At 40.4% G+C, this 23,154-nt stretch overlaps 3 protein-coding genes across 4 annotated transcripts in view; all 3 read right to left on the bottom strand.

Annotated features, from left to right (window-relative positions):
* Nucleotides 1–436: 436 nt before the first annotated feature.
* On the bottom strand, nucleotides 437–1,993 carry LOC134882395 (RING finger protein 224-like). Its single transcript, XM_063910042.1, has 3 exons — nucleotides 1,858–1,993; nucleotides 1,360–1,760; nucleotides 437–1,244 (listed from the first exon to the last, which is right to left on the bottom strand). Exons 1-3 carry the CDS (start codon nucleotides 1,900–1,902, stop codon nucleotides 1,157–1,159), a joined length of 534 nt encoding a protein of 177 aa, XP_063766112.1. The 5' UTR covers nucleotides 1,903–1,993; the 3' UTR covers nucleotides 437–1,156.
* An 11,767-nt stretch (nucleotides 1,994–13,760) lies between these two features.
* On the bottom strand, nucleotides 13,761–21,102 carry ube2j2 (ubiquitin-conjugating enzyme E2, J2 (UBC6 homolog, yeast)). The gene is made up of 7 exons (XM_063911705.1): nucleotides 20,948–21,102; nucleotides 18,603–18,733; nucleotides 17,123–17,163; nucleotides 16,501–16,603; nucleotides 16,249–16,387; nucleotides 16,083–16,163; nucleotides 13,761–15,993 (listed from the first exon to the last, which is right to left on the bottom strand). The coding sequence occupies exons 2-7, from the start codon at nucleotides 18,731–18,733 to the stop codon at nucleotides 15,703–15,705; spliced, it is 786 nt and encodes a 261-aa protein (XP_063767775.1). The 5' UTR covers nucleotides 20,948–21,102; the 3' UTR covers nucleotides 13,761–15,702.
* Nucleotides 21,103–21,930: 828 nt separating this feature from the next.
* Nucleotides 21,931–23,154, bottom strand: part of acap3b (ArfGAP with coiled-coil, ankyrin repeat and PH domains 3b) — a 52,582-nt gene continuing 51,358 nt past the window's right edge. For both annotated transcript variants that reach the window (XM_063911244.1, XM_063911245.1), the window contains exon 26: nucleotides 21,931–22,805. In XM_063911244.1, the coding sequence (XP_063767314.1) occupies nucleotides 22,737–22,805 (69 nt within the window). In that variant the 3' untranslated portion in view covers nucleotides 21,931–22,736. The remainder of the gene's footprint in view (nucleotides 22,806–23,154) is intronic.

The raw sequence follows: 23,154 nt of genomic DNA, 5'->3' as shown, positions 1-23,154 counted from the left end.
TATTATTGCTGCTGTTTGTGCAGTAGCTGGCACAGACACTATCTTAAGATGCCATTCAGGCTTTTTCCAGGGAACCTCAACCTTGAAGTATTTTGTTTGTGCGTGCTAAACAATCCCTCTATAATAAAATTGAAGGGCGGGGTTTATTGCCTTCTAAGCAAAGCCCATAACTGAACCATAAACTCACCAGTGTTGATAAACGCTGCAGACAAAAACACTGTGTAATCCATCAAACACTAGAGGAAAAGCTGCTGTTGGATACTCTAAATGTAGTGGAAAGAGATACAGTGAAAAACATTTCTAATATAGTATAATTACAAGAACGCCTGTGGGTGTCAAACTAAATGTGACTGATTTATGTAAAAAGTCAAATATATGATATTGTTGTTCATTAAAATCTCCATCCAACAGAAATAAACAACCAAGAATATAAAGGTATTTTTAAACAACTTTATTTAAATGCCGATCATTTATGGTAACTCGAACATTATTATTAATCTCCCAAACGGAAACACTTTTTTCACACAGAAAATATCTCTTGGCAAAAAAAAAAAAGGCAGTTGTATTTTACGAAAAATCACAGCTCTTTTTTTTTGCATTATGAAAATAAACCTAAACTACACAGATGAACCATTCCAACAAAGCAATGTTAATGGGAAGTAGTGCGTAGAACAACAATCAGATTGACATAAACAACTAACCAATTAAATAAATTACATATTTAAATGTATTAAATAAGGTTTCAATTTTCACAGCTTCAGCTTTTGTGCACTATGTGTGCAGGTAGGACATGTATATCTATGTACATAGGACATAAAGTAAAGTTGGGTTTGTGATTTGTACATTTCCAAATATATGATGAAACACATTTTTCTTGACCATAATCAAAACAACCAAATCCATATTTAGTTCAAATTTCTTATCTAAATATAAATACGTGTTGTAACAATAGGTAAATCATAAATGAATCATCAGGTTGTTGACTCCTCAAGCCGGCCACTGATGTCATCAGTAATAACCGTGGTCTCGCTGCAAACTTAATGTAGTCCTGCCGACGCAACATTCATCAGGTCCCTTTTCATACATCCATGGGCCATTCAGTTGAAACGTTAGGCGAAACAGAGATTCCTCTGTCATTTCTTCTTATGCTGTTATGTCAACCCCCGTCCATCTCTCGCTGCTGCAGCACACAGCGGACCATCTTCTTGAATAAGGTCTTGCCACCAGACTTTTTTGAAACAGGGCTAAAGTGAGAGACAGAGAGGTATGTTTAAATATCAGGTTGTTTCTGTTCATATCATACAGGTGTACATGAAATTACGAGGGTAATGTATGTGAATAAATACGGAGTCCCCTTACAGTGCCGACTGGATGAGTTGTGTCTCAGTGTAGCTTAAATCCTCCACCGGGGCCGACGCTTGCAACCTCTCCTCCACCTTCTCCTCCACTATCTGGTCCCAGATCTCCATGTTGACCGACAGGGCACCAGGCAGGGACAGGCTGGCCATGGTGCACGTGATCCTGCGGCACAGAGGGCAAGAGACGCCGCGGAGGTTCCCCTGCAGTTGGGACAGCTGCTCCAGGCAGGGCGCACAGAAGGTGTGTCCGCAGTGCAGCACCCGTGGGACACGGCCTCTGCGAGCGTACTCATTGAAGCACACCACACACTCCAGATCCTCGTGTTCAACCATGGTGTCTGAGGGTGTAGTACGGTGTAGCAAAGACTGGGAGCAGTGTGAAGGCATTGAACAAACCACCTGCTGCACAGGAAAAAATAAATCAGTCAGAAATCACATCAAATATTATCAGCACTTTATACAAAAATGCATCTAGCAGTTTCTTTCTAACAATACTTACTTTCAGGGTTGCTAAGGCTGCTTTTGTTCCTGCCGTTGGTAACATTGGTGTAGCTCTGCTGAGGTTTGCTGTGCCTGTTTGAACAACTTGGTGCTATTTAAATAGATCGGCCTGATCTTGTGACGTGTCGGTGAACAGATTTCCAGGGTAGGCATACCACAGCCTTCTGTGGAATTCTATTATGTTATCATGCGTGCCAAAACAAACTGATCCTGTGATCTTGATAGTTATGCAATCAGTGCCGCTGCTAGCCATTTTGGTGCCCTAAGCATAATTCCTTCATGATGCCCTCCCCCCCCCCCAATAAAAAAACATTCGCGGAAAAGTTTAACTTTTTTATTACCAAACTATAGCTAAGCTAGCTGTAGCAGTAGCTACAGGCTTCACATTATCACGAACCCTTTTCTGTCCCATTGCACATAGAACACCTAACCTTATTTATGTGAGACTGTAGCCTATTTTGCTGAATTCTACCGAATGACAATCCTAAAGATGGCCGTGGGTTTATTATGCATTGGCATTGCAAACTCCAAAATAAAATATACTTTCTCAAATGCTATGTAAACTTTTCTAAATGCCTGGCTAAACACTATTAATTTCACGCCACACAGTGATAAATGGTCTGAAGCCAGAATTGTTAGCCTACCTAGTGCAATGACTGCTAACTGTTACTGAGAAAGTATTGGCCACCGTCACGTCAAAATAAACCATAAACTGTCTACTATTCAATATCTAAAGTAAAGTAACGGCTAACTGGCATCAGTTACTTGCAAAATGCAGTTATAATTTTTAACAGCAAAATCTCAATTTAGCTTGCGCCTAAGTTATAACACATATTTGAGTTTGCTAACATTAGCAATAACGTCAGCTAGTTCAAGGTGTATGCATAGGCTAAGCTTTACACTAGCTGCACATATTTCCCGTATTTAAGAAAGATTAAACGTGGACACTTACCTGCAAGTGATGCACGGGCATCATCTCGCTGTTTCCTCTTTTTTCTTTTTTCTGCTCCTGACTCCTGTTGCCTTTTCATTTCCAAAAATGTCGAGTAATCCAAAAGACCACTGACAGCAAGGGCACCCACAGGGCGCTTGGGACGCAGATTGTGCAGATTGTGTTTTCGTTTGTGTTTGTGTGAGTGGGGAGGGGAGGGGGGAGGGGAGAGGGGGGCACCATCGGTACCTTTGAGTAGTATGCCTAAAAAGTGCCTCATATTTCTATAGTCTACTGAAATAATTTCGGCCTTATAATTATTATGACGATTTTTCATTAGGCTATTTTTGGTGGTGCCCCCTCGACACTTGGTGCCCTACGCACAGCGCGTAATGCGCGTTATGGGAGCGGCGGCACTGTATGCAATCAAGAGTAATGCGGCATTCATGAGCAGTCTCGATCATTTTTATAAATACAACTTTGACTTCCTGTTATGAGACATTTCTAAACGTTCATCAACATGTAAAATATGATTTGCATGGTGTAATGTATCCACAGTAGCCTACAGGGTAAATGCAGTGTGCAATTTCAATGTACACGTTTGAGGTACTTGTAATCGGAGTTATCGTAGAAATGTATCGCAAGTACACACACATACACTTACACAGAGACAGTCACAGGCTACATCACTAAGTGATGTGACAGTCGCACCTTCCTGCTCAACAAGCTCAACAGCTTTGAAGCACAGAACAACACACCTGCGCACCTGAGACTAACTAAAGGAAGGAAGTGAACCAGCTGGCCCGTTGGTGCCAAAATAACAAGCTCTTGCTCAATGGGGGGAAAACAAAGGAGATTGTTGTTGACTTCAGGAGAACCCACTCCCAACCCCCCCTCCCTCTGAACATCAATGGTGCTGCTGTGGAGCAGGTGAGCAGCACCAAATTCATGGGTGTGACCATCACAGACGACCTCACCTGGAACAACAACACCGCTGCACTGGCAAAGAAGGCCCAGCAACGCCTCTACATCAGGAAGCTCAAGCGAGCAGCTCTGCCTCCCTGTCTCTCTCTCCTCCCTCCCTCCCTCCCTCCCTCCCTCCTTCCCTCTCTCCTCTCCCTCCCTCTCTCCTCTCGCTCCCCCTCTCTCCGTCCCTCCCTCTCTCTCCCCCTCTCTCATCTCTGTCTACCCTACTTTCCCCACTGGAAATGTACCAGGACATTAATCCCCCTTCCCTCACACACCCTTCCCTCATCCAGCACCAGTCACTTTCTATTCTCCGCTGCTACCGGAAATGTACTTTGCACTAAGTATTATTTGCGCTAAAGACCTACTTGCACTACTGTCAAATTGTGTTGATTGTGTCTAGTATATGTATGTATTACTTAGTTTTTTTTTGTATACCCCTTTTTACTCCCCCCTTTTTTTCTAGGCTCTTATCTTTTTATGTTATATGTTTTGGTTTATATTTGCACTGTGGGCTGGTGGAGTTTTCTCCAGGGGGGGCTATAACTCCAAAATGTATATATATAAAAAAAAGCATGCATACATGTACTAAGGTATCAAACGAGTGTATTTTCATAAATGAAAACAACAAAAACAACATTATAGATAGATATATATATATATATAGATAGATAGATAGATAGAAGTGCAAAGAGAAACAAGTGCGATATATAGAGTATGTACAGTATATGCAGTTAAGAGTGATTATGTAAAGATAAGGGCAGTATAAAGAGGTGGGAATAATTGGCATAGTATAAACAGATGTAGTATGAACAAATATGCAGATGTGCTATATTACTATACAGATGGCCAATATACATATATAATAAATATCTATCTATCTATCTCTATATCTATCTCTCTATCTATCTCTAGATATATCTCTATCTCTATATATTTAAATAATATATATCATATATAACGTGGACAATACACATACTTTATGACAGAAGGTTGTGACGTCAGCCCCGCCGCCAAATCCAGCTGCTTTCAGCTCGGGGCGCAGGAGAGGTCCGCCCCAACATCGTCCTATCTCTTGTATTGAAGAGGAGCTACTGCGCATGTACAACTTTTAACGAGAGTCTATTCGCCTTATTCACCTGGCGGCCATTTTGAAACTCGAACGAGGCTGAGGGGTACACAAACCCGGAAGTTTGACTCCAACGCATACGATCTATGGAAGATTCAGCAGCACCAGCAATGGAAACTCCAGTGTGGACCACCAACCTTTCTTGTTTGCCAGAATTAACAATTCAAAATGTGGAGCAGTGGGCCAGTACCGACTGCAACATCCCCCGGGCGGTGTTAATTAAAGGATACAGTAACTGGATCGAAGGTTTTATCCACGACATTGAAGGTAAGAATGGACGCTAATTTACCTCAGTTTCTGCTAGCGTGTAGCAGCTAGGGGTAGTAACCTTAGCTGTGATATGGATGGATGGATGGACTGTACTATGTTTGATTTTATTTAAAACTTAACATGTATTTAATCGACAGTTAATAGGAGCCCAACACACATATTTGTGAGGGCTAGGTCTTTTCCCTCGGTGCGGAAAAATGAGTCACCGTACAACATACAGGTATCATAGTGCTAAGTGGGCAAACTGCTCAGTTCGCAGAGCAGTGCCACAGTTTAAACCAGCTTGCTAAATGTTCATTATGAGTTTTATCAACGATGTACCTTTCCCTGTCTGACTGAAAATAACATGTTGATTTTATCTCATTAACATGTTATCTCTAGTTGATGTAATATCACATAAGCCTCATCTACTCAAATACAGTATTATCTTGTTTCAAATTAGCAAAGCCAGACAGCGCTAGGTGCATGTTGCTATTGCTTGTTGACAATGATAGTATAATGACAGTATAACTATCAGGTAAGTGATAAGGTAAGCTAAGTATTAACATTCATAAGATAAGAGTTGCTCAGTTCTTGGAGCAGTGTATCCAGGGTCGAGGAAGGTTCACTGCACACTCAGTGTATGTGTGTGTGTGTGTGTGTGTGGAGCAGTCGGTACTGGCCCACTGCTCCACATTTTGAATTGTTAATTCTGGCAAACAAGAAAGGTTGGTGGTCCACACTGGAGTTTCCATTGCTGGTGCTGCTGAATCTTCCATAGATCGTATGCGTCGGAGTCAAACTTCCGGGTTTGTGTACCCCTCAGCCTCGTTCGAGTTTCAAAATGGCCGCCAGGTGAATAAGGCGAATGGGCAAAGATTCCTGCGCCCCAGGGCGGAAATACGTCACCAATCAGACAATGTCAACGAACGAAACAACTTTACTCATCATTAACTATGAAATATTTATCTTGCACATCTAAAAAAATATATACATATATTTTGAAATATTTTTATTTTGTTATTTAATTTTTATTTAATTTTGTTATGCCTTATTCAAGGAAATGTGGTGAGAGGTGAGTGGTGGGGTGGCGCCCTAGCGCCCTCTATTGGCCAGCCGCCACTGGCTACAGGGTAACTTCGGAGGATATGTGTCAGACTCTCTTGGTTTCTCCTCCACACTCATGGCTTTTCCTACCACAGCTATGCAGATGACACAAGACTGATTCCATCATTTCCCCGATCTGAAACCCAGGTGGTCGCACGTATCTCTGCTTGTCTGGCTGACATCTCTCAGTGAATGTCTGCACACCACCTGAAGCTCAATCTAAACAAAACTGAACAGGTCCTAGTCCAGGCTCTTGTCCCCTCATGCCTTGACTGCTGCAACTCCCTCCTAGCTGGTATACCTGCAAGTACCATCGGACCCCTGCAGCTAATTCAAAATGCAGCAGCCCGACTGGTCTTCAACTGCCCCAAGTTCTCCCACACTAAAAAAAATGTAAAAAGCACAAGCTAAGAGTTTAACTTATGCACCAGCACTAACAAGGATCTTGCTTGTTTGAAGTGAATATGTCAGCCTTGTTCTTGTTGTCCATAGTTTGAATCGTTATGGGTTATTGCACTTATTATGGATAAAAGTGTCAGTTAAATGCAATGTAATGTTTTGATATATTATGGGATAAGTTACCAAGCAGTAAAAAGCTATAAGAAACTCCACCTTTACCAGGTACAACTGAATTGATGAACACTTTCACATTTACTTGATCACTTGCAATATTCTCTGCAGCATTTAGCCTATTGTATTTTATTTAACTTGTATATGTTTAGAAAATTATAAAAGAAATGGAATCTAAGTTTGTTGTTTCCTGTTTAAGGAAACAGGTTATTGGACAACACTTAATATCTTGTTACTTTCCATCAGATTTTATTTGACATATTAGTTAAAAATTAAGGTTAAAATTCAAAATGTGAAATGTTAATTGCTAAAAAAAAAGTTATTTTTATCATGGTTTTAAAAATTCTGTACATCACAAATACTACAAATATTTTAGCTGTATTTGCTATAGGTTAAGCAATTGTGGGAAATGTTAAAGTTTTAAAAACCACACTTTAGATGAAGGAAAATTATTCAGACGTTTTAGCCCAGCAGCAATATCTTTAATATGTATTTACATTACTTACAGCAATTTCTTTTTTTTGAAACTTTAATTTTTATTAGGATTTTTTCATTTATAAACATTTATACACAGTAAAACACAAACAAAAACATGTCCATTAACAGCTTATGAGTCCATTCATCCAGTCACAATGCAACACTTCTGTCCTGTTCAGTTGTCTAGACTAGTGGTATCACCCCTCGCCCCTTCTGTAATCCTTCCATTTCTCCCATTTCAATTTAAACTGTCCCTCCCGCATTCTCAAGGTATGTGTGAACCTCTCCATGTCATAGATCTCCTCCACAATGCTCAGCCACTGTTCTTTATTTGGGGGGTCTACCTTATACCAGGCCCTTGTAACTGCCTTCCTGGTAGCCACCAATAATACTTTCACCAGGTATCTATCTTCTGCTTGTACATCCCCCTGTGAGATGTTCCCCAGATATAATACCAAGCATGTCTTTGGTATCTCGTATCCAAGTATCTCCCTCAGCACCCTCCACACTCCCTCCTAATATCCATCCATCTTTTGGCAGTTCCAAAACACATGCGTATGGTCTGCCTCCTCTTGGCCACACAACCTCCAACATGATTTCTGATCTGGTGTGTATCTCCCCTTAATCTTTGGTGTAATGAAAAACCTTACAATGTTCTTCCATCCAAATTCCCGCCATACCCTCGAGCTAGTGGCTGAGTGTTGGACCTTGCACACATTATACCAGTCATCTTCAGTTATTTCTATTCCAAGCTCTTTTTCCCATTTTTCTTTAATATACACAGTTGAATTACCCTCACTGGCACCTAGAGCTTGGTATAGAGCTGAGATTACCCTACAATGTTTCCCTTCATATGCACCTATCATTATTTTAATTATCATATTCTGTTCTTTGGGTTCTTCTATCTTTATCTCCTTTAAATAATAGTCCCTTACCTGAAATATCGAAATAGTTTGTTAGCCTTCAAATCAAATTTCTCACTTAAAGCCTGAAAACTCTGCATTAACCCCCTCTCAACTAATGTACATATTGATGTAATACCCCTTTGTGCCCATCTCTCAAAGCCCCGATCGCTTATTCCCGGTTTGAATCTCTTGTCGTGGGTTATCCACCTCAGAATCTTCGCTTCAGTCTGTATTTGGTACTTTCTCACCATCAAGTGCCAAATCCCCAAAGTGAATTTGGTTACTGGGTCCAACAATTCCTCTTCCCTCTTAAATAATTCCCTGTCTGTCATTAGTATTTGTACTGGGCTGGTCTCTGCCTTCATTTCTATATCCTTCCATCTAGCTATATAATCTCTATTACACCAGCAAGTTACCGCCCTGAGCTGTGCAGCATAGAAATAGTCCTGCAGTTTCGGTACTGCCATGCCCCCTTTGTCCTTGGGAAGCTGCATAGTGTTATATCGGATCCTTGGTCTCCTGCCCCCCCAAATGAACCTGGAAATCCATCTATCCCACTCCATAAACTTTCTGGTATCATTACTGGCAGAGTTTGGAACAGGTACAGTAGCCTTGGTAACACATTCATCTTCATTATTTCTATCCTTGAACTGAGATCCAGTTGGAGTGTTGACCATCTTCCTATATCCCTTCTAAGTTCTTGATTTTAATATATAACTTACCCACTCCCCGTGTGATGTTCACTCGCAGATATCTAATTGTTTCTGCATTCCACTTAATTTTGTATTTCTCTTCCAACTCTGGTGTCGGGGCATAGCTTATGGCCAAGATCTGTGTTTTGGTAACATTAAGTTTGTATCCTGAGTAATATCCATACTCCTCCATTAGATTCATCAGTGCAGGGAAGGACTCACTGGGTTGCTCCAAATAGGCTACCACATCATCCGCGAACAGCCCTATCTTATGTTCTGTACCGTTCATCTCCACCCCCTTGATGTCTTGGTTCTGTCTAATCGCCTGTGCCAATGGTTCTATATATCGCAAAGAGAGTTGGAGAGAGACCACACCCCTGTCTAGTAGACCTTCCCAGACAAAGGGGGTCTGTGAGACTACCATTCGCCTTGATCCTAGCAGTTGGTTCTTGATATAACGCCTTAATACATTTGACAGACTCCTCATTGAAACCAAACCTTTCTAACACCTTATATAGGTAGGTCCAATTGACACTGTCAAAGGCTTTCTCTGCATCTACACTGACTAAAGTAGCACTGTTCTTCGTTCGTTGAGTCTCTTCTACAATGTGTATCATTCTCCTAATGTTGTCCTGTGTCTGTCTCCCTTTAATAAAGCCTGTCTGGTCTTCGTCTATAATGTCAGTCATGAATGTCTCAAATCTTTTGGAGATTATTGAAGTGTACATCTTGTAGTCCACATTTAGTACTGATATTGGTCTATAACTGCTACAGTGCTCTTTATCTTTGCCCTCTTTGGGTATGGTCGTGATAATGGCCTCCCTCCATGAAGGAGGGATTTTCCCTTCTTTAATTGTGTGTCTAAATGAAGCCAGCAGCATCGGGGTCAACTCTTGTCTAAAGGTTTTATAGAATTCTGAGGGGAATCCGTCACTACCAGGAGATATATTGTTTTTTATCCTAAGGATCGCCCTTTCCATTTCCTCCTCTGTGATGTTTGCAGTCAATAGTTTATTCTGCTCTTCCCCTATTGATGGTAGATCCAACCTGTCCAGGAAGTCTCTCATAGCCTGTTCGTCCGCCATTGCTGGTTGTGTGTATAAGGATTGATAATATTCCCTAAATGCTCTCTCTATTTCCTCTGGTTCAGTAAGTAATTCATTTGTTTTGGGGTCTCTAATTTTGTATATGGTGTTTGATGCTTGTTGTTTTCTTATATACTTACAGCAATTTCAAACAGCAGATGTCTGTTCATTAATTTTGCTAAATATATAATATAATTCAATAAAGTGTATATTTATGATTTCCGTCTGAAACAGCCATACTCAATGAATAAAGAAAAGATCTCCAGCCGAGAGAAATCCACAGTGGATGAGAATCAAGAGATACTTTTCAACAACTTGTTTTATTTTTGTTCACACAGAAGATGTTTTTTGGCAAATGAAAAGGCAATAGTATTTTACAAAAAACAACAGAACCAAACTCTTAAAATAACTAAAGACTTATCACGTTTGTGTATTTGTATATTATGCAAACAACCTAAACTACACAAATTAACCATTCGAACAAAGCAATGTAAATGTGATGTAGTGCAAAGAAGATGAAAAACATAAAAGCAAATAAAATAAAATAAATAACCTTCAATTGAATGAATGAGGTTTTAGTTTTCACAGTTCAGCTTTTGTGCAGTAATGTCTGCAGGTATTAGTATATAGGACATAAAGAAATTAAAGTTGGGTTTAAAAAAATATGATATATACCTTTTCTTGACCATAATCAAAACAACCAAATAAAACAAATTCAATATTTTGCGTATCTAATAATACATACTTTTCTTCTGGTCTTTTATTTCCGCAATTGTTATTCAATTATAGCTGAAGCATTGGGTCCTTTGATACTGAACAGTAATAACCGTGGTCTCGCTGCAAACTTAATGTAGTCCTGCCGACGCAACATTCATTAGGTCCCTTTTCATACATCAATGGGCCATTCAGTTGAAACGTTAGGCGAAACAGAGATTCCTCTGTCATTTCTTCTTCTGCTGTTAAACTGTCAACACACGTCCATCTCTCACTGCTGCCATCTTCTTGGGTAAGGTCTTGCCACCAGACTTTTTTGAAACAGGGTTAAAGAGAGTGACACAGAGGTATGTTTTAATATCAGGTTGTTTCTGTTCATATCATACAGGTGTACATGAAATTACGAGGGTAATGTATGTGAATAAATACAGAGTCCCCTTACAGTGCCGACTGGATGAGTTGTGTCTCAGTCCAGCAGTGGCTCAGTCAGTAGGGGCTTGGACTGGGAATCGTAGGGTCGCCGGTTCAAGTCCCCGAACAGACTTGAAATATGGAAAGTGGACTGCTACTTGGAGAGGTCCCAGTTCACCTCCTAGGCCCTGCTGTGGTGCCGTCTATACCGGACACCTCCAATCCCCCCTCCCCATTGCTCCCTGGGCGCTGCACAATAGCTGCCCACTGCTCCTAGTTCTAGGATGGGTTAAATGCAGAGGACTAATTTCACTGTGTGTGCTCTGCTGTGTGCATGTATCTTAAATCCTCCGACGCTTGCAACCTCTTCTCCACTATCTGGTCCCAGATCTCCATGTTGACCGACAGGGCACCAGGCAGAGGCAGGCTGGCCATGGTGCACGTGATCCTGCGGCACAGAGGGCAAGAGACGCCGCGGAGGTAGCCCTGCAGTTGGTACAGCTGCTCCAGGCAGGGCATGCAAAAGGTGTGTCCGCAGTGCAGCACCCGTGGGACACGGCCTCTGCGAGCGTACTCATTGAAACACACCACACACTCCAGATCCTCGTGTTCAACCATGGTGTCTGAGGGTGTAGTACGGTGCAGCAAAGACTGGGAGCAGTCTTTGCTGCACAGGAAGAAATAAATCAGTCAGAAATCACATCAAATATTATCAGCACTTTATACAAAAATGCATCTAGCAGTTTCTTTCTAACAATACTTACTTTCAGGGTTGCTAAGGCTGCTTTTGTTCCTGCCGTTGGTAACATGTGTAGCTCTGCTGAGGTTTGCTGTGCCTGTTTGAACAACTTGGTGCTATTTAAATAGATCGGCCTGATCTTGTGACATGTCAGGGAACACATTTCCCAGGTAGGCTTAACACAGCCTTCTGTGGAATTCTATTATGTTATCATGCATGATTCAGAATCAGAATCAGAAATACTATATTTATCCTAAACTGGGAATTCTATTCGTTGCAGCAGCGAAATACAAAAAGAAGCAACACAAATAACAAATAATTAGAACTAAAAAATAAAAATGAGAAATATACAAATGTACAAAAAGGCAATAATGTAAATCAGTATAATGTAAATGTACAATGCTAAGTGTGAAGGAGTGCATGTTAAGTCCAGCTCACAGAGAGGCTACGGAGCAGTGAGTTGTCTGCCAGCCAGAGGCGAATTATTGTACAGGGTTATTGCAGTGGGCAGGAATGTTCTCCTGTACCTGTCCATGTGACATGGTCTGTATTATTCTGTCTGTATTATTTCTACTTTCACTTACTGTAAGTAAAATATCTGTATGCATATATGTCTATATATATATATATATATATATATATTTCATACACATTTTTTATATATATATATATACATATATACAGCGAAGGAAATAAGTATTTGATCCCCTTTTGTAAGTTTTCCCACTTACAAAGAAAGTCTATAATGTTAATGGTAGGTTTAGAGACAGAATATCAAAAAGAAAACCCAGAAATTTACATTAAAAAAAAGATATAAATTGATTTACGTTTAATTGTGGGAAATAAGTATTTGATCCCCTTGCAACCAACAAGAATTCTGGCTCCCACAGGCTGGTTTAATCAGTCCTCTCCCTTTAAGAAAGTAGTCCTAATTTCAACTCTTTACATGGATAAAAGACACCTGTCCACAGTCAATATATCAGATTACAACCTCTTCACCGAGGGCCAGACCAAAGACAGGTCTGTGATCATGGTGGAACTAATGTCTAAGGACATTAGGGACAAGATTGTAAACCAGCACACGGCTGGGATAGAAGAAAAGACCACCAGCAAGCAGCTTGGTGAGAAAGAGACAACTGGTTTGATTATTAGAAAATGGAAGAAGCACAAAATGACCATCAATCGCCCTCAATCTGGGGCTCCACCATTTAAGATCTCGCCTCTTGGGGCATCAATGATCATGAGAAAGGTGAGGGGTCAGCCAAGAACTACACAGGAGGGACCGGTTAATGATCTGAAGGCAGCTGGAACAACAGTCACCAAGATAACTATTGGTAACACACTGCATGGGTCCCCTGCTCAAGAAGGCACATGTACAGGCCGTCTGAAGTCTGCCAGTGATCCTCTGAATGATTCAGAGAAGGCTTATGAGAAGGTGATGAGGTCAGATGAGACCAAAATCAAGATCTTAGGCATCATCTCCACATGTCGTGTTTGGAGGAAGAGAAATGCTGACTATTACCCAAAGAACACCATCCCCAGCGTCAAGCATGGAGGTGGAAACACGATGCTTTGGGGGTGTTTCTCTGCTAAGGTGACAGGGCGATTCACCGCATTGAGGGATGATGGGGGGGGCCAAGTATCATACAATATTGGCTGATAACCTCCTTCCCCTAAGGCATGTTTTGCAAGGGGATCAAATACTTATTTCCCCCAATTAAATGCATATTAATTTATATATTTTTTTATGTACATTTCTGGATTTCTTTTTGATATTCCATCTCTCACTGTGAAAATACACCTACCATAAAAATGACTAAACAAATGTTCATTTCTCTAGTGGGTAAACAACAATACTTATTTCCTCCTCTGTATATCTCTCTTTCATCAGTGATGAATTGTCACAAAACCAGATCAAAAGGAAGGTTTTCTAAAATGCCCTGCCAAGCAGGGTAATTTATTTGCATTTGCTATGAAAACATACAATGTCACACAAGATTAACTGAAGCATGGAAATTTGGGCATTTGCTGTATAATCACACAAACACTCCTATCATCATCATCATCATCATCATCATCATCATCATCATCCGTTTGTCTTTTTTTAAGATGGTGCCAAGAAAAAGAGCAATAGAAAGGCAAATCTTCCACTTTCAGATCATTGTTCTGTTGGAACCTCAGATATACAGTAGAACCATCTTTACTAAATGCAATGCACGACAGGAAATGATCACCAATTATGTGAGCCTGGGCCATGGCCTGTGTGTGTGTGTGTGTGTGTGTGTGTGTGTGTGTGTGTGTGTGTGTGTGTGTGTGTGTGTGTGAGCCCGCACTTAGCAAACATACACTAGACATTTCCTTAGCGCCATGACAGAAAACCCAAGGCCATATCTATAAATAAGAGAACAGAAACACAAAGAAAAAGATTATCAAAAGGAAAATAATACTCAGAAACAAAATGGTGGTTCTCTCCTTGTGTCTCTTTACTCGGACTTATATAGAATGGCGCTATACTGGTAAGCTAAGCCAATTAAAAAAAAAAAAAAAGGTACTGGTCTCTATTTATTCTGTGCAGGCTCTTGGGTCACTGCTTGGCTCATGGGTTGACAGGAGAAGACTTCATCAGACTCTGAACATGGATCAGTAGCTCTCTGACGGACTGACACGACATCTTTGATGCTTTTTATGTATTTATAGAACACAGAAATGGAGATATAAAGACACTTGTCCAAGTTGTTTTAGGAGGACTACTTTCTGCATCTCTTGCTCGGCATGTGATGCATCCTCAGGCGCAAGAGGCACACGTTCAAACCTGTATCGAATTGTTGCCTACTGTTTGTTTTTTTCAAATCTTTGTACACATGTGCCTCTGCAGTTGTACACTATCTGCTACTGAGTATGAATCCCTGGGTCAAAAATAATGTTAGAAACCCTTTTTGTTAGCGGTTCATTTCTGCTTTAAATACACAGACAGATTCTTAAGACATAAAACATCCCAGTTCATAAGCAGGTCGATTTGACAGGAGTACTGAGGGTAAGAGATAGGTTTTGGTTTCCGTATTATGGAGGCTTGTGTTCCATTTAATCTGGAGCTTAACACAGTCATGAAGAAAGAAAAAAATGTCAACCAGGTATGCAACTGGAGGGTAGAGAAACCGGTTCTTAAGGAGCAACTCCGCCAACTGAAACCTGTCCAATGGAAAGGTGTGGAATGAAAAACAGACTACAATGCCAGCCGCTGTTCCAATCAAACTGGTTGCAGAAGCTGCTTAAGTAATAGAGAACTTGGTACAACCTCATTACTGCTCTTTGTGGCACTCCTTTTTATCTCATTACTGAAAAGTTTTGTCTCTGGTACTCATTCGAGTCATGACCTGAGGAGTCTCTATGAGCTGTTGAGTGGTTTTTCAGATTGCAGACGTGACTGGAACAGCCTTAAAGTGACGTAGTTAATTTAGAAACAAGCTTTTACCGGTAAACTTGCAGAAACAAATAGAGCGGGGAGCGTGTGACATCATCTCTACACCCATTCACAACCCATGAGCCAAGTGGATCCTACCGCTGACACAAACCACTGAAGCACAGATCGGATCACAACCGTTTAAATAAGCCCCTCCAGTCCCCCAGCCCTACAGCCACGCCCCCCCCCACACCCCCTGCTTCCCCCTCCTCTCAATCCTTCCTGGGTGAGTCGGCTTTGAGTTTCCGTTTTCCAAAGTCCATGGTGGTGGTGTTGGTTGTGGTGGTCGTGGAGGGGTTTACCCCAAGGACTGAACATCCCTCCCCCACGTGGTGTGTTTGTCGAATGTGCAGTCCACTTGCTGGCTCTCCTGCAGAGGGGAGCCCAGCCCTCCCACACGGGCTCCTCTCACTCCTGGGCTATGCTCCGCAGCACGTACTTGACCGTGTAGGCGAACGCCGCGAAGCCTACGATCACAAACAGGTTGGCGAGAGCTCCACCTAGAAGTCCATGGTTGCGATTGGCCTGCTGCAGGCCAGGGGCGGGGTTGGCGCCCCCGAGGGGTACAGGACCTCCATTGAGGGCCGGGAGGCCGTAGTGGGCGTGCTGAGGGTCGCCGTCGGGCACCACGTCGGGTAAGGGGAGGGGCTGAGTGCGGGCGCTTAACTCCTCCTGCGCCTTCTGTTTCTGCTTCATCTCCTGACGGATGGATGGACAGAAATGAGATCATTAGTTCCACGAAAAAGAAAGACGAAAGTTCGAGAAATTAGAAATGACCTCATACGTACATCGACTACATCGGGAAAGAGCTCACAGAACACTTTGTCTTTGAGGTTGAAGGCCAGGCTTTGGGCTGACAGCTGTCTTTTCTGGAAAAAAATGGAGATATATGATACACAACAGGAGGTTTATCCCCATTGGCTGCATTTATTTTAGTCATCGGTTTGCACTCACTGTGTAGTCAGAGGTCTCGATGCTGCCGAGGGTGGGGCCTTTCTCCACCATGAAGCTAAGCAGACCTGTGAGGATGGTGGAGACGGACCACGCCGGGTTCCACGTGTCCGGATGGAAGTCTGTGATGGACAAACATAACCTGTGGAGGAAACAGGTAGAGTTAGAATAGGAGAGAAAAGTGGCAAACCAAAGTCCTTTTCAAAAACTCTTTAAATCCTGAAACAACTCATGAATAATAAACTGCTTTCTCACCTTGTATTACACTTAAACCTCCCATTCGGTGTTATCATGTAGATACTTGGCGGTTTAAAAGGAAATTCCCGAGGAAAGATGAGTTTTCCGTGATAATAACCTCCTAAAAGAACAGGTGGAGAAAAAACTGTGTTAAGCCTAGACCCATCAGAATCAGAATACCTTTATTCGACCCACAGGGGGGAAACTTAAGAGCGAAGATAGCTTGATATTAATTAAGAATTATATTAAAAATAAGAGCAGATATTACACAATTAGTTATGAGATAGCAGCCAGGGGAGAGTACTAAAGGTGGAACTATACAGACCCTGAAAAAATTAAGAGACCACTTCAGCATTACCATTTTCCCTTGTTTTATTATGTATAGTCATGTCTTTCAGTTAAATGATTTATTGGAATGGCTGCCGTACATGTTGAGATAAAGATTTGAGAAAAATGTCTCTCAATTTTTACGGAGCTGTATTTATTACACAGGTATTTACAGATTTGTGTAAGTGTCTATCTATGAACAGCAGCCAGTTATAATTATTATTATTATTATTATTATTATTAAGCGGTATATAGACACTGGACATAAGTCGTATTGCAGGAAAGAGGACGTGTTCACTGGCAGCGGCGTTACCTTCATATGGAGTTTTTTCAGGACCTCTGACAACATAGTGCCTGGAAAAGAAAAGGGAAACAAATGAACAAATTCACATTTAATTCCAAAGATTCAACGGTTAATTCTCCTGAATCAACCTGTTCACAAGGGCCTTGAATTAAAGTCTACTGACTGTTTCACATCAGTGTCTGCTCCATTAACTATTTATCTTTACGGTTCCATTAAGGTCAACAGTCACATTGAGGAGCGTCCAGATGGTCTGCTGCTAATATCATGATGCTGCAATATCCTAAGTAACTTGATATTAATTTTAAGATCACAATAAATCTGCAGTCTAGCTTTAAGATAAGATAAGAATGACATTGATCCCAGACCGGGACATATTTGATATTTTATTCTGCTTTACAAATTAAAACATCAAACAGAAGTAGAAGTGTTCTTTCATATGCACATCACATGTAAATGCTATGATAAATGACTTTATTGTTAAATGTATGGGTTCTTAGCTCACTTCGGCTCTAATTAACAATAACCAGTATTGTTATCTGCGTTAAGTCATTTGTTTTGTATGAAAGAGGAAATGCCTGAACATGATTAAACACTAAATAATTATATACACACACACACATATATATATATATATGTATGTATTTATTTATTTTTAATACAAATGTGATGACTGACAGAAACCAATGCCATTATTTCTTTCAGACACTTGCCAGAAATGCCAATAAGAAACCAAAAGCAATAGGAAATGATGACTGATGGAAGTGACACATGATGTTGCTTATTAAGACCTGCACTGCTTCCAAGTTATGACCAAACATTTAATTACATCTTTCTCTGGGATTTGAGCTTTCCCCCAAAGCAGTTGCAAACTTAATCTGTGGTGAGTATTAAGCAAGAACATGGACCTTGCCTTGAAACACATCACAAACAATTTATATCTGAGATCACACTTTGACTTACTTAGACTTAATCTGCAAAGGCATGTTTCTGTTGCTAGCAACACAGATAGATATCTAGATTTGTAGGTAGATAAAACTGAACCATGAGCTAACTTAAAAAAGCAGCTTCCTGTAAATCCTCCGCTGACAAATCAGGATTATTGCGAGACCTTGGTAAACTAATGCTGTTAAAACTTCCTGTCCCCACACTCAAGATGCTTACTTTATGTATGTGCATCATACTCCATGCTACTTTAACGAACAAAAGCAACTAAATAGTCCAAGAAAAGTGTGTACATTGCACATATTTAAACCTACATTTGAAATCGGTCATTTAGATGATTCACACATTTCCCTGGAAAAAAGTTTCATAACTGGGCACCGCTGGCCGGATCTGACCTGCAACCCCGGCAGTAGGACCTGAGCCAGCACATGACCAACAACCAGTGACTATTCAAACTTTGCTGATAACATAAAAAAAGTCCCAAGTAACGGCATTGAAACAGTACATTGCCTCAGTGATTTCTGGCTTGCCAGGATGGAAACCTTACCATTCTAGGATGTTGGAGGGGAGAGGTTCTGCACAGATGTAAGGCACAGGGTCTTTCTTTATCCTGAGGTAATCCTGCTTGAGTCGCTGAGTGGCTGTGGTTGGAGCTCTCTTATTCCCGTTGTTGTTCATCTGATGATGAAGTAGACAAAAGAGTTCATGTGTTATTGATACACAAGATACCGACATCAGGTTATATTCCCCTGCAATGCTTGGTCAAAGTGTTGTGTTCCTTTACTGCTGAAATGTCAACTCCAAACATAGCTTTTAAGCAACTCAGGGTTTCCCACAGCACTTTACAGCTTAGGCGGCCACCTAAGCAACGCACGCCTGCCGCCTTAACTAAGGTCTTAAAATAATAATAATAATAATAATAATATATATATATATATATATATATGAGCGATATTCGCTGTGTTACTCTGTACCGTTTTCTCTCATTCCAAACCGTGACCAATGCCCCGCCCCCCCCCCTTCAGAGTCTGTACTCGACAGCCCACCACCTTTACTGACAAATTTTCTGCCGGAAACCCTGCAACTGTACTGCTGTTTATGCATTTCATGGTGGCCATTGTTTATGATGCCGAGGGTGTATTCAATAAACTCACATTTGGAGCATAGAATAAATGCAGCATACAGTATGACTGAATGTGGATTTACGAATAAGGATATTTTTATATTAGAGATCATTTCCTCTACAGTTACACAGGTACAGTTCTGTAACAATATCAATATAATTGCCAGCTATGACTGTGTGGAACATATATCAATTTTGTTGGTAATAAATCGTATTGGCCGGTGGAAACCTGCAAAGTCTATGTCTATGGAGATTAGGGGGTGCTAATTTAGTAGATATGTTAAAACTTAATCATGGGAATCAGGGGTTACATTACCACAGGATTGCTCTTAATGAAAACTGGTGACTGAAGAACTGTGGATTATGTAGATTGCATAACTGTTACTGAACTTAAATGTGATGTAATCCGGACGACAAATCTGTGAAGAGAAGGAATTAGATCACTTTTAAATGTATTTTAATCCAATTGTCTTCAACTAATGACTGATAAAGATAACCCACTAACTGGATGATGAATTGATGAATCAGTAAAATGCAAATAAAGAGTTAGCAGCTGTTGCTGACAGCGTTTGACCCAGTCAAAAGTCCCAAAAAGCAGTCCATTTGCGAAGATAAACATGTATCTTGTCATGATAGATAGACAAGCAGCTAAATCCCTTATTCTTGCCTGTTCTCTATAAATGTATGTTATTGGGCTCATCTTGTACTTTAGTAAAAGTAGAAGTAACAGAGTGTGGGAATACTCTGTTTAAAGTTAGTCCTGCATAACAAATGTTACTCAAGTAAAAGTACAAAAGTATTGGCATCAAAATATACTTAAAAAATAAAGAAAGTAAAAGTACTCATGACGCAGATTTGGCCCTTTTTGTTGTATTACACAATATATGTTTTGATTATAAATACAGTATGTATCCGAGCAGGTGAACGTGGATCTAATTTTCATTACTTTGTACACTACAGGATAGCTTGTGGAATTATCTCAGGTGTTATTAAAGTTGTGATTATTTCACATCATTAATCCCAATCTGCAAAGTAAATAAAGGAAAGAGAAAAACATAGAGCAGTACAATCACACTACCTATACCTCTGATTTGTAGTGGGGTAGAAGTACAAAGCAGCAAAACATGTACATACTCAAGTAAAGTACTGGTATCTCAAAATTGTACTTGAGTATTGTACTCAGTAAATTCCCTTAGTGACATTACACCTCAGCTGCCTATTGAACTGAGGATAACTTATCCAGCTGCACCACTTTCTGCTGACCCCCTGTCATGTGGTTGACAGCTGACACTACAACACTATTCTGCGGTACATTCACTGTAAAGGTTAAATAATGTCAGCCTCACTTCTTAATAGAAAGCAGACTGCTTGTAGTTAACGCAGTTTATGATAGCAGAGGCTAATCCTCCACTGGAACAAGCTAGGCTACTGTTAAATCTCTGGCTAACCGAGTAGCTTGAGTGACGTTACTCAACCACCGACTGTAAACAAACAATGCGGAGCGGCATAATATGTGACTGCCGTTTTGTATATATCACACAGTGTCAAACGTGTCAGGTTAACTTGACACAACGACTTAGATAATGCTAACCAGTACAACTGGTCAGAAGTCATGTCTGTGTGTAATGTGTTGGCTAACAACGGCTAGCTAGTGAAGCTAATGTAGGCCAGAGCTATGTGTAGCTAGCGTTAGCAGCGGCTAGCACGGACAGTTTGGTAACACACAAGAACGCGACATCTCATTTACAAACTATGTTCTATAGAAATACCTCTCCAGAGAGTCCAGTGAAAGTATGATGTCGTGGCTGGACACGAAATAAGGCTGTTGTTTCTGTTGTCAAACCCCAAACCGATAAGACGATGACACCATAACACCGCTTTAGCTATGATCGCCAGCAGGAGGAAAATTTCGCTTCCGGTTTCCTTCTTCATTTGTGTTATAGCAGTAGAAAACAATACATAGAAAGAGCCTTACTGCTGGAGTGTTATGCAGAGGTGAAAGAAGTACTCAGATTGTTTAATTTAGTGAAAGTAGCAATACTGCAGTGTAAAAATACTCAGATACAAGTAAAAGTGCTGCCTTCAAAAGTGTACTACTTAAGTAAAAGTAAAAAAGTATCTGCATCAAAAAATAATTTAAGTACCAAAATGATCAATAACCATTATGCAGGAATCAGGATGGCCAATTTAAACACATGATATATATATATTAAATGATTGGTGCATTATGTGTTCATCACTCCAATGTTGTACTTGGTACAGGTGGAGTTGATTTGAATTACTTTATAAAATACTGTTTAGCTTAACCTATAATACCTGATAATGTATGTGTCATTTTATATATTGTGTATTAACCTAAATTCTAATTATTAACTAGTAAATAAATATATAAAATAAATGTTTTCAAGAAAAAGTACAACATTTGCCTACAAAATATAGCAGAGTAATGTATAAAGTAGCATAATGTGAAAATACAAGTACAACTACCTCCATTTTTTACTTAAGTACAGTCCTTGAGTAAATGTATTTACTTACATTACACCACTGATGTAATGCCTATATATTTCAAAATAATTTAACTGCAACTCTAGGCTAATCAGCCTAGGATACAATTCTTTAAAGACCTATACTTACATTTGTAGTCTATTAATCACCAAGAGAAATGTGACAGAGGTCCTCTTGCTGGTGCTTTATGATGCATGTTGCAACAGCGTTTAGCCAAAGTTCAAAAGAAATCACATGCACAAAAACATTCTATTTGAGCCTATTTTTATTTAATTTCCGCCACCAGTTACAAAACAGTTAATCAGAGATTTGCAGTTGAGAAACAAACAACCATTAAAGAGGCACTGATTCAAAACATCAAGTTTAGTTTACTCATCATAGAGAGGATACCATTAAGCCTATGGTAAGATTTGCATAATGTTCTGCTCTGGAGAAAGCTTCTTATTGTCTAAATGAATGACCATGTAATGGCATCAGGGTTACTTTGCGAAGGCCTGGAAATAATACACGTTATAATAAAGTTCAAAAGACATGGACATTTGCAGGGCAGGCTAACACATATTGTGTTATATTATAGCAAAAGTTAATGTCTCCATTTTGAAAGATATTTCCAAATATATCTTCTGCAAATGACTGAAGTGCAATATTTAGAGGGCCCTTTTAAAAACAACATGAAATGTCTGATAACATGATCTTGTGACAGGCTAAAATGACTTTGGTGCTAATTCAATGCAATTACTTGTGTCAGGCCATATTGAAATTACACCTGTGTAAAGGAACTGTTTGCACTGCATAACATTTTCACATGACCAAGGTTTATTATACTAAATGTTATATACAACAGCGATTGAAACAATTACCAGACCACTACAGTTTATAGTCCCTGCAAGGTTCTGATCATTTGCTTACGCCTGCAGCAGTCCTTCAGCGTCAAAATGTCATTTTTGATGGGCTGGGGCTGCCTCCACCTATATTTCAAAGGGACCGTCGAGTGGTCAGAAGAAGTAGTGTTCAGTCTTCACTTAGAGCAGCTGAACTGTAAGCTCCTTCTTCTCAACTTCTCGGGCTGTAGAGACGCGATGAGAGAAAACTCGCGAAAGACATCAACACTGGAGATGTCACCTGCAACAGGGGATACTAAAGTCAAGGGAGGGGGTTTGTCCCACCGCAGGGCACCAGGGAGACTGCAGTGACCAATCTACTGGCTTTCAATTTACCTTTACATCAGTGAGTAACACCACAAGCCTTTTTAATGACATCACATAAAGGCAGAAAGCCAGCAAAAACTGCAATCTCCAATTACCCACATTTCACCATTCATGTAGAAAGACAGAAAAAGTAAAAGCCCCCAAAGCATGGCCTCATGATTGAGTGAAGTTCCTGGGTTTACATTGGTGATACAAATACACCCATTCCTTCAGGTAAGTGACTCATTCTTCCATGAAGTTTGTTGAGTTTATTGAGTTAACAC

This window comes from Eleginops maclovinus, chromosome 20, assembly GCF_036324505.1.
Source record: "Eleginops maclovinus isolate JMC-PN-2008 ecotype Puerto Natales chromosome 20, JC_Emac_rtc_rv5, whole genome shotgun sequence".
Taxonomy (NCBI): Eukaryota; Metazoa; Chordata; class Actinopteri; order Perciformes; family Eleginopidae; genus Eleginops; species Eleginops maclovinus.
This window is presented reverse-complemented; position numbering and strand designations above follow the sequence as displayed.